The sequence below is a fragment of the Mobula birostris genome, chromosome 10 (genome assembly GCF_030028105.1).
Source record: "Mobula birostris isolate sMobBir1 chromosome 10, sMobBir1.hap1, whole genome shotgun sequence".
Lineage (NCBI taxonomy): Eukaryota > Metazoa > Chordata > Chondrichthyes > Myliobatiformes > Myliobatidae > Mobula > Mobula birostris.
In genome coordinates, this window is record NC_092379.1 from 65580332 (window position 1) to 65592359 (window position 12028).

At 40.6% G+C, this 12028-nt stretch overlaps 1 protein-coding gene across 1 annotated transcript in view; it reads right to left on the bottom strand.

Annotated features, from left to right (window-relative positions):
* The window catches only part of LOC140203694 (sodium- and chloride-dependent neutral and basic amino acid transporter B(0+)-like), a 55422-nt gene that overhangs the window by 28540 nt on the left and 14854 nt on the right, over positions 1 to 12028 (bottom strand). Inside the window, exons 6-8 of the mRNA XM_072269740.1 lie at positions 9561 to 9693; positions 1972 to 2112; positions 1113 to 1341 (exon numbers count right to left, since the gene is read on the bottom strand). Coding sequence (XP_072125841.1) covers positions 1113 to 1341; positions 1972 to 2112; positions 9561 to 9693 — 503 coding nt within the window. The remainder of the gene's footprint in view (positions 1 to 1112; positions 1342 to 1971; positions 2113 to 9560; positions 9694 to 12028) is intronic.

Here is a 12028-nt window from a genome sequence, read left to right on the forward strand (position 1 = left end):
ATATTTGGGGGTCAGAGGCCTGATGGTTGTGAATCTGGGACAGGGACTGAATGTTAGAGGCCAGATGTCTGAGATTCTGCTAAAACAGATAGCGGTCAGAGGCAGGGAGCAACCTATCCTGGAGTTGGAGATCTATCTGTGTGTGAATGGGTGGATGGGAGGGTGGAAAATGTGCTGGTTTTGCTGTTGATGTTTTGTTTTGTTGTTGTTTGTGTTGTTCAGCAGAACATTGTGGGCTACGTTGGCGTCAGAATGTGTAGTGACACTTGTGGGCAGCTCCCAACACGTTGTTAATGCAAGCAAGGACTTTCACTAGATATTCCAATGTACGTGTGATTTATAAATAAATCTGAATATGAACCCATAATCTTGTGAGTCTTTAATTCATATATGCATCTTTTTGTGTGTTCCCTGAATCTGAGTGTTTTTCTCCTTTTGATTCTGTTAGTCCTATCCTAAAATGGTTTTCTCAAACAAGACCTTCCCTTCACACAACTGTTTTGACTCAAACTCTATTTGTTTCTAAATTCCCTATTACCACCGAGCCAAAGAGGGATGTAATACTCACAGAGTACTACACTTGATCTTAGATAAAACGCCGAGTACTAAGTGCCTTTTTATTCAAAACCATAAAGATTAACAGATCCTGCAACTCAATGAGTCCATGTAATCCATAAAGCAAGCATTAATATTAATCCTGCCATAACCAATGTTATCAACTCCATATTCCTATCAGCTTCCTCCAAATTGAACTAGTCAAATTGTACACCATGGAGAACTTACAGCACCCAGTTAACCAGCCAACTTCTCCTCTTAATTATAAGGGAGAAAACGAAAGGAAATGCACATGGTGACAGGGGAGATGTGCTAACTCCACACAGACAGCCCTGGAGGTCAGTGATGAACCCTGTGAGGCAGCAGCTCCACAAGCTGTATCATTGGGGAAGGATGTTCTCTATATCCAACATGGCGAATGTCTAACTCTAAATTTACCAATAGTAATAGACAACTTCGCAATTAGGCTTTTAGAACTTGACAGATGCTAAAACGGTCATAAACCTTACAGATAGAACACAAACTGTAAATTGATAAGTTCTTCTGTTTACTAGTACCTGAATGAGTCACTTCAGAAACCGGCATATTCGTATCATATGACAAATGTCCAAGAATAGCAAATATGGCGAATCCAGCAAACATGCTTGTGAGGCCATCGATAATACAAATACTGATGGCATCTGTGCAACAGTCATTGTGGAACTTGTTGTAGGACGACAGAGCAATCAGCCCACCCAGGGTCACTGACAGGGAATAGAAAGTTTGTGTTGCAGCATCTTTCCAAACCTGTTGGGCGTGAAGCAGAATCAATTAGTGGTGGATAATTTTCCTCGTATTTTGCCAACGTTTACCTCACCTGCCATCTAAATGGCAGGTAATATTGCAGCTGGTTTCAGAGCTTTAAGTCAAGATTATTACTTCACATCTTGGTCATGTAAGCATCATCATTGCTTCATGTACAAAGCTGCCATGAGCATCATTGTCAAACACAGAACATTGCAAAGACCATGCACCCATTCTGTAGGTGTAATCTACCTCAGCCGTTTCCTGGATCTCATGTAGCAGACTTTGCTGTTAAATGCCCTCAAGCTCTGACTAGAAACTTGTGTGTGTGTGTGTGTGTGTGTGTGTGTGTGTGTGTGTGTGTGTGTGTGTGTGTGTGTGTGTGTGCGCGCGTGTGTGTATGTGTGTGTGAATTTCCAGCCTATTAAATCATAGTTTTCTTTATTATGGGAGATAATCAAATCACATATCTGGATTTCCGAAGCAAACTGAAGGACTGAACTCAGTTTTTTGACTGCTAAAGCGCAATTTGAGATTTGGTTCACAATTTTCAGATGGCCTGTGAGGTTTGAGTTCAGAGAAAAATGGAGAAATTAATAATCTTGTATTACTTGAGTTAGCAAGTATGTTTACCTCAGCATCAGCGAGCTTGGAGAAGTCTGACTGGTTTCCCATGTAGAATTCAATCCCTTTGTTAGCGCCAGTCAAGGTCACCCCTCGGATCAAAAGTAAAATCAGACCGAAGTAAGGAAATGTCACGGTGAAGTAAACCACCTGGCCACAGAGAACGATTGTTGAATTGTCAATGGTTACAATATTAATCTAATTGAATAGTAAGCTATTAAAACTATGTTCAACGCAGAAATATGTAGAGGACAAAGATCTAAATAGAGAAAAGCTAATATGTATTGATAATCAAAGTAATAAGACATTCCAGCCAGTGTAATGGGCCAAATACACTCAGTGGCCACTTATTAGGAACCTCCTATACCTAATAAAGTGGCCACGAAGTATAAGTCCACAATTTCTGCTGCTGTAGCCCATCCACTTCAAGGTTTGACATGCTGTGCATTCAGAAGTGCCCTTCTGCATACCACTGTTGTAACAGGTGATTATTTGAGTTGCTGTCAGCTTGAAACAGTCTGGCCACTTTCTTCTGACCTCTCTCATTAACAAGGCATTTTTTACCCACAGAACTGCCACTTACTCTATGTTTTTGTTTTTGCACCATTTTCTGGAACTTTTCTGAGACTGTTGCATGTGAAAATCTCACAAGATCAACAGTTTCTGAGATACTCAAACCACTCCATCTGGCACCAACAATCATTCCATGGTCAGAGTAACTTAGATCACATTTCTTCCCCATTATGATGTTTGGTCTGAACAACACTGAACCTCTTGAACATGTCTGCATGCTTTTATGCAACTGCTATATGACTGGCTGATTAGATGTTAGCATTAATGAGCAGGTGTACAGGCATACCTAATAAAGTGACCACTGAGTGTATATTGCATGTAATGGAATAAAATTAATGACTGTATGTATACAGTGTCTGTCCCAGCTGCTTCATAGGCAACACTGAAGATGCGGCAGGTGATATGTACACAGAAAGCTCCCTCAAATAGCGCAATGGTAGTAACAGGGTAATCTATGTTAGAAATGACAGTGAAAGGTAAACATTGGCCAAGGCAGCAGAACAACAGAATGTCATTGTCTGACCAACAGAGTGAATGAAGCAATGATTTAACTTTTAAGACAAGAAATGGCACTTCAAACCTGCAACACTCCCACGCCATTGCATAAAAGTTCAGCCTAAATGTTAATGCTGAAGAAGGTGACTGAGCCATAACTTACATATTTAATGAAAAAATCTGTTTTTCATATGTAAAGAAACCCTTAGTCAAGTAAGAAATTGAAAATCAAGCCTATTGTTAATCAGGAGAGCAACCTTTCCTCAATATCAAGAAGGTGAATGAGCTGGTCATTAACTTAGGAAGTGGAGCAGAGTACATGGCTTTGTCTCAATCAATGATGCTGAAATGGAGTTGGTTGAGAGCTTTAAATTACTTGGTATAAATGTCACCACAATTTGCCCTGGTTCAGCCACAATGGCCAACAAAACACAGTAGTGTGTCTACTTCTTCAGAAGATTAAGGATACTCGGTATTTCACCTATTACTCTTATAAATTTCTTCAGATGTATCACAGGAAGCATGCTATTCGGATGCAACCACTCTGTACAAGACAGCAAGAACTTGCAGAGAGTTGTGGACATGGATCATTCCATCACACAAACCAGCTACACCATTACCTACATGTACATTTCCCATTGACCTGGAAATTATTAAGGACCCCTACCACGCTGGTCACTCTCCCTTCTCCTTCTGTCTTGTTGGACAGAAGATGCGAAAGCTGAGTGTGTGTATCACCAGACTCAAGGACAACTCCCATCCCACTGTTAACGGACTCTAGACCAGACTTCTCACACACTGAAATATGAACTCTTGATGTATCAATCTACCTCATCATGTCCTTACATGTTATTTTTCTACCTGCACTGTACTCTGTAACTGTATGACTAGATTCTGCATTTTGCTTTTCCTTTTACTACCTCAGTATTTTTATGTATGGCATGATTTTTCTGGGTGGCAGAAAAACAAAATCTTTCAATGTATCTCAGTAAAAGTTGCAATAATCTACCAATAATAATCATCTGTTGTGCCAAACAAGATCTTAGGACAAGTGAAAATTTTGCATGGTCATGCTTGGAAAGTCAGAAACTGCCTTTACCCTTGGCAATGACCTACATTAAGAAAAATGAGGGCAAATAGTTTCTTGAGTGGAAGCTCCTGTATAGAAGGCAATTCAGAAAAGGTTGACGGAAGTTCCGATAGGTCAATTGGACATTTGTAGCAGATGACATCAGAGTGTGGCAATTCATTGTAAGCTTGTCTCTGCAGATCTATTCATTACTTCTTTCACAGTCATTGTACTCTTTTACATATAAATTCTGAGACCAGCACTGCAGTTTCTCTATAACTGTAATACTGAATTCTGTACTCTGTTACTGCCTTTCCTTTCGACCACCTCAATGTGATGAAATTATCTGTATGGATGCTATGCTAAGCAAAGATTTGCACTGTATCTCATTATGTCTGACAACAACAAACTAATTTACCAAACTTCCTTGTTTGTTGTCAACGGCTGTTTTTTTCTCTCTCCTTGCTATTCTCAACATCTAAGAATGTCAATAGAAATAAGCACAGTGGGAAGGAAGTTACTACCTCACTGTCCTCACTAAGTATGAAATCAAATAACGCATCTATGTGGAACTATGATCCTACAATTTGTTTTTAATGGAACTGATTTGCAGAAATGATATGCACTAGTAGTGTGCAATTTATAATGGTGAATATTGGCACTCAAAGACACGTCTTGGGTGTGTCCCAGCAGCTGGTTCTGTTGCATTAAGACCTCAGCTACATGGATTCAATCCTGACCTCCAATCCTGTGGAGTTGTCACATTCTCCATGTGGGTTTCCCTGGGTGCTTCAGATTGCCCCCAACATCCCAGGTTTAATTAGACATTTTAAATTACCCCTTTGTGTAGGCTGGTTATGATAGACATCAAATAGGAATTGATAGATATATTAGAGCGAATAAGTTACACAGGGCAGGGAAATAAGGAGAAGGGGAATAGGACTTATGGGATTGTTCCCCTGGGAGCTAGAATGGATCCAATGGGCCAAATATCCTCCCTCTATGCTCCTAAATGATAAAGTGTGGCAAATATTTGAAAAGGCAAAGAGTATGCTGGTCTCAGTTAGCAAGAGGATTTGAGTAAAAGTTTTTTTGTTACAGTTATACAATATAAAGTCATGGTTAGACCACCTGGAATACTGTGCACAATTTTGGTCTCACTACCAAAGAGAAAATGAATTTATTGTAGACGGAGTGCAGCCAATGTTTATCAGACAGATCCCCTGGATATCGATCTGTCATATGAGAAGTCTGGGTCTTTGTTTTATGAGAACAAGAAGTGAGAACAGCAAAGGTTCTGTGAGCACCCGACAGGGTTAATGCAGGGACTGGTAAATTAGACATGAAACGGCGAAGGGACTTTTTCCAATCCACATTAGAGATTCTGTGGAGGCACAGTCATCCATATCAATCAAATCTGAGAGCAATGGATTGCTGACTAGCACAGAAATCAAGGAATGTGGGCTAGGAATCATAAACACAAGATATTCTGCAAACTGCTGCAAATCCAGAGTAACATTCACAAAATGCTGGAGGAAATCAGCATATAGAGAGAGGGATAAACATCGGACATTTCAGCTGAGACCTTTCACCAGGACTGTGGTCGTGCTTTAGCTGACATAGTGCGGGCAGAGCTTCCAAACCTGAAGGGAAATCAGAAAACTTCAGATGCTGCAACTCTGAAGTGAAAACCGTAAATGTTGAGAACATTCAGTAGATCAGGCTGCACCTGGGATAGAGAAACAGAACTAAAGTTTCAACCTGTCTCACTCCCTGTCTCTGCTGAAAGAACTTTTAATTTGTCAACAGGATGAAGGAGTGATGGAGTTATTTGAGATGGGCTGAGGCCTGGATTGTCATAGGAACTAGTTTTAGAGATAATTCAGTCAATGGGTTAAAGGGTATTCCCCTTCTGAGTTCCACCTGCAATATTATTTTACATGTCAATGACTTGGATGATGGAATTGATGGTTTTGTTGCAAAGTTTGCAGATGATACGAAGCTACATAGGGGTGCAGGTAGTTTTGAGGGAGTAGAGTGGCTACAGAAGGACTTAAATAGAATAGGAGAATGGGCAAAGAACTGGCAGATGGAAAGTGTGTGGTCACACACTTTGGTAGAAAAAATAAAAAGGTAGACTATTTTCTAAATGGAGAGAAAATTCAAAAATCTGAGTTGTAAAGGGGACTTGGGAATCCTTGTGCAGGATTCCCTAAAGGTTAATTTCCAGGTTGAGTCTATGGTGAGGAAGGCAAATGCAATTATAGCTTTTGTTTCAAGAGGACTAGAACATAAAAGCAAGGATGTAATGTTGAGACTTTATAAAGCACTGGTGAGGCCTCACTTGGAGTACTGTGAGCAGTTTTGGGCTTCTTATCTTAGAAAGGATGTGCTAACACTGGAGAGGGTTCAAAGGAGGTTCATGAAAATGATTCCAGGATTGAACAGCTTGCCTCATGATGAGTGTGTGTTGGCTCTGAGCCTGTATTCACTAAAATTCAGAAGAATGAGGGGTGACCTAATGGAAAGTTATTGAACAGTGAAAGGCCTCGATAAAGTAGATGTGGAGAGGATCTTTCCTATAGTGGGAAAGTCTAGGACTAGAGGACACAGGCTCAAAATAGAGGGGTGTCCCTTTGGAACAGAGATGAGGAGGAATTTCTTTTGCCAGAGAGTGGCGGATCTGTGGAATTCGTTGCCACAGACTGCTGTGGAGGCCAACTCTTTATGTATATTTAAGGCAGAGGTTGATAGATTCTCGATTGATCCATGTATGAAAGGATATGGGGAGATGGCAGGAGAATGGAACTGAGAGGAATAATGCATCACACATGATGAAATGGCAGAGCAGACTCAATGGGCCCAATGGCCTAATTCTGCTCCTATATTTTATGGTCTTATTATTTGTTTCTCTCCCCTGCTTCTTAATCTCCTAGGAATTTTGAGCATTTCTGCTTTTATACAACATTTGAATGTTTGATTAATCTTCATTTTGAGTATTTTTCTCATCAGTTTTCAGACAGCAGTGCATTGAAGAAATGATGGAATGTCAGGAGCTACCTGGCTCGGGATGCCATTTACAGCATCTGGGGCTCCCAATGCAGATGTGAACATGTGTGGACTCCTGTAGGCACCATGTGGCACATTATTGGGGTGATCAGCGGTGGCGATGATCAACTGTGGCCAGAATTGGCTGAAACTTCACCGCCAATATCACTCTCCACAAGCCAATGCTCATTTATCAATATCTCATAAAATCATGGCATCTATAGCACAGCAAGAGGCCATGAAGGGCAGAAGTAAGAACTTTAGTTTAATGGTACTTTCCAACTCGACCATTGTCATGTGTATGATTCTTCACTTATGGAACTGCTCAATGTGATGAGGGTCTCTGCCACCATCTCCCTTTCAGACTGATATTTCCAGGCCCCACCTTTCACTGAGTCAAATACCTCTACCATTACTTGCCCCAAGTTATTTCTGTCCTTAGGAATGAAGCTTGATTTTTCTTGTTTATCATGTGAAGCATCTTATAATTTTATACAGCTCATGTTAACAAGCACTTGAGTTGTTTGATTTCTAAGGAAGCAAATGCATTCTCGAGCAGGGGTTTCCAACCTGTGGTCCATGGACTCATTTGTTAATGGTAGGGCTCCATGGTATAAAAAAGGGTTGGAAATTCCCATTCCAGACAGTCTCTCTCATAAGCCTCATCCCCAGAATCTCACACATTATCACATCCTCCCTACCTGTTGCTTCCTGAACTTTACACAAGATCCTAAATCTGTGACCTAGCTCATGTTCTATACAGGTCTAGCATGTCTTTCCTGATCCCTGTGTTCTATGGTATGACAATCAAGGGTACGTAATGACCTGAAGTTAAAACAGAAAGTCTTGGAAATAGTCAACAGGAGAGGGACATCTGTAGAGGGAGAAACACATTTCAGATCAATGATATTTCATTCAAATCTTTCTTTAAATCCACCTTTTGTAATGTGCCCCACTTTATCTTCTCATACTCCTTGCCCACAGACCAATTCAATGCAGAAAGACTTCTTAAGAATCTCCAAACTCACTGAGATGTTTTTTTAAAGACTTGGTTCTCTTGATTTCTTTCTCATATAGTTGTGATGAAAGAGCATTATTATGAAATGTTAACTCTGTTCTCTCTCCATAGTTGCTGCCTGACCCGAGTATTTCCAGCATTTTCTATTTTAATTCAGGATTCAAGATTCAAGATTGTTTAATGTGAATTCCTGTACATAAGTGTCAGCAGAATGTTATTCTGGATCTGATAAAGAACACAATGATGATGATGATGATAATGATAATAATAATAATAATAATAATAAATATAAATACATAAGATAGCTTATAATAAATACTGTAGATTGATTATATGCACATAAAGTGACATTATGGGAGATAATAAATTAGTGGTGGAGTTAGGTGGTGGAGGTTTTGATCAGCATTACTGCTTGGGGAAGGTAACCGTTTTTGAGCCTGATGGTATCGTAAGGATGCTACGTAGCCTCCTCTCTAATGAGAGTTGTATAAAAATTCAATGAGCAGGCTGTGTGGAATCCTTCATGATGTTACTTGCCCTTTCCCGGCAATTTGCTGTATACATGTCCTTGATGGCAGGTAAACTGGTGCCAATGATACGTCAAGCATTTTGACTGCCTGCGTGTCCGCTACGGTGCAGGATTCACACCAAGCAGTGATTGCTAGGATGCTCTCTACTCTGCATCGGTAGAAGGATGTCAGTAAATTCCAGCTCCCTTCAGCCTCCCCAGGAAGTAGAGGCATTGGTGAGCTTCCTTGACTGTGTAGGATGTGTTCTGGAGCCATGAGATGTTGTGTATGATATGTACTCCCAAGAGTTTGAAACTGCTTGGAGTTTTATTCCAGATTTTCTGAGTTTGTTTTGCTTTCTAATCATATTAACTTGGATTTGCAGTCCAAACCTAACTGTCCTTGTAACCTTTCAGTATCCTATTATAAATTGTTTTGTATATTGTCTTGCCTTATTTGTCCTTGCAAAACACATTACCTCACTTAATTTCATTTCCCTATTTTCTACCAACAAAGATACATACTTATTTGTAAAAATAAATTAGTGTCAGATGCACTCTACGCCTCAATCCTGCTTCACCATGCAACAAAACCAGAGCTGCTCTGACCGTAACTCATATTACAGGTCCCTGTCAACCCCTGGTAACCTCTCACCTCTTTGCTAATGAGGGATTATCTACCTTGGACCAGGTACCTCCATCCCTGACCTTTGACTGCAGACTAGTTGATTGACTGCAGCCTTCTACTTCCTGACCACAAGCCACTACAAAATATGGTGGCTGTCTATCGGTCTCGTCACAACGGTTCACCTTGTCTTCTAGTACATCTTTCCTTCAGCTCAGTTCAAGAAAAAAATTCCATGTAAGGACCTTCAGACTAAAGTTACCTTTCCTGAAGATTTGATTCCTTTAGAAACTGCGACAAAAACGATCAGCCAGGCTAGGAGGAGGCAAAGGGCCAAATCCCAGTTTAAGTTTCCAGTATGACTGATTGAAGGTGAGCGTCGTAAAACTTTCTCACTAAATGAAGACAAAAAACTTTAGGATGAGGGAGAATTGGATGCATTCACTTACTCAAGAGTTAATTTGCAAGAGGAAACTAGAAATGGAATAATATGTCAGCAAGGAACTAAACATAAAGGTAAATGTAATTCATTCTTGTTCGTTCTTTGTGAGCCAATCAAATGTGCATTGGAACTGGAGTAGAGCAGATAATATGCGTTTGTCAGAGAGTGGTAGGCAGATGACTAAGACAGGATAATCTCACCTAGCCAGTGAAAGCAGGGAAGACCCTGGGTCTAAGGACTGGCCAACATTGGAACACCCTTTGGCATTGCCTTCCAGGATATTTCTCTGGAGGAATGCTACTGATACACAATTCCTACTCGAGCCAGTTGAAACTGGGGGGTGGGAAGGAGGTTTGTGGAGAAGGCTGGATGGTCTTGCGAACAGCTTACACTTTACAAGCTACACATGCCTCCCCTTCTTCTGTGTAGTTTAAAAGTTGGATTTAACCTAACCTATTCTTCCAACCTGGACTCTGAACCTAACTCCTCCTCAATCCCATGTGACCTAACCTTTCGCATCAGACTGCCATGTAGGACTTTGTCAAAGTCTTTACTGAAGCACATGTAAACAATGGCCACTGCCCTACCTTCATCTATTCCTTTAGGTATCTGTTTGAAAAACTCCAAAATACTTGTCCATATACAAAACAATGGCCTTAACTACCCAAGTGTTGGTAGACCTTGTTGCTCAGAATTCTGCTTCCCCCTCCACGGTAATATCCATACAACTGAGTTCAGATTCACCAGCCTATAGTGTCTGACTGGTCCTTGTCATTCTTCTTGAACAATGGAACATTAGTCACCCTTCAGTTTTCTGGAACTTTCCAGTTGCTCATGATGAAACAACTATCTCTGCAAAAGCCTCCAGGGTTCTTCTCTGGACTTCCATAAGATTTAGGGATACACATGGCCATATCCTGGAGGTCTGTCCACTCTAATACACTTCAAGGCTGCAAATATCACTTTCCTCATAATATGCAAATTATCCAAGACTTAATTACTTGTTACAGCACGACAAGTCTAGCTACAGTATTGTCCTTAATAAACACCATGGGGGAAAAAAGGCATTAAAAGCCTTAGATATCTCCTGAGTCTGCACAAATAGGTGGACCTGATGGTCTTCAACAGGATGTAGTCTCTCCTTATTCATCCTGTTACTAGTAATATAATAGGGATCACCTTGCACCCTACTTGCCAAAACCATCTCATACCCTCTTTTTACCCTCCTAATTTCCTTCTTAAGCCTTGTCATAAACATTTTTATATTTGAGGGATTGATTTGAACACAGATGCAATATATAAGACCATAAGACATAGAAGCAGAATTAGGCCATTTGGCCCATCAAGTCTGCTCTGCCATTTGATCATGACTAATCTATTTTTGCCCTCCACAGCCCCACTCCACGACATTCTCCTTGTAACCTATGAAGCCGTGTCCAATCAAGAACCTATCAAGGTCTGATTTAAATACACACAATGACCTAGCCTCCACAGCTGCCTGTGGCAATAAATTCCATAAATTCACCACCTTCTGGCTAAAGAAATTTCTCTGCATCTCTGTTTTAAATGGATGCCAATCTATCCTGAACCTGTGCTCTCTTGTCCTAGACTCCCCCACCATGGGAAACATCCTTTCCACATCTACTCTGTCTAGGCCTTTCAACATTCAAAAGGTTTCAATGAGATTCCCCCCCATCCTTCTAAATTGCAATGAATACAGACCCAGAGCTATCAAACATTCTTTGTGTGATAATCCTTTCATTCCCAGAATCATCTTTGTGAACCTCCTCTGGACCCTCTCCAATGCCAGCACATCTTTTTGAAGATGAAGAGCCCAAAACTGTTCATAATACTCGAGGGCTCACCAGTGCCTCATAAGGCCTCAGCATCATACCCTTGCTCTTGTATTCTAGACCTCTTGAAATGAATGCTAACATTGCATTTGACTTCCTTACCACTGACTCTGCCTGCAAGTTAACCTTTAGAGTGTTCTGCACATGGACATCCAAGCCCCTTTGCATCTCAGATTTTTGGATCTTCTTCCCATTTTTTTAAATAGTCTACACATTTATTTCTTCTACCAAAGAGCACAACCATGCATTTTCCAACATTGTATTTCATTTGCTACTTTCTTGCCCATTCTCCTAATCTGTCTGAGTCCTTCTGCATCCTACCTATTTCCTCAACACTACCTGCCCCTCCATGAATCTTCGTATCATTCGCAAACTTGGCAACAAAGCCATCTATTCCATCATCTAAATCATTTATATACAGCATAAAAAGAAGTG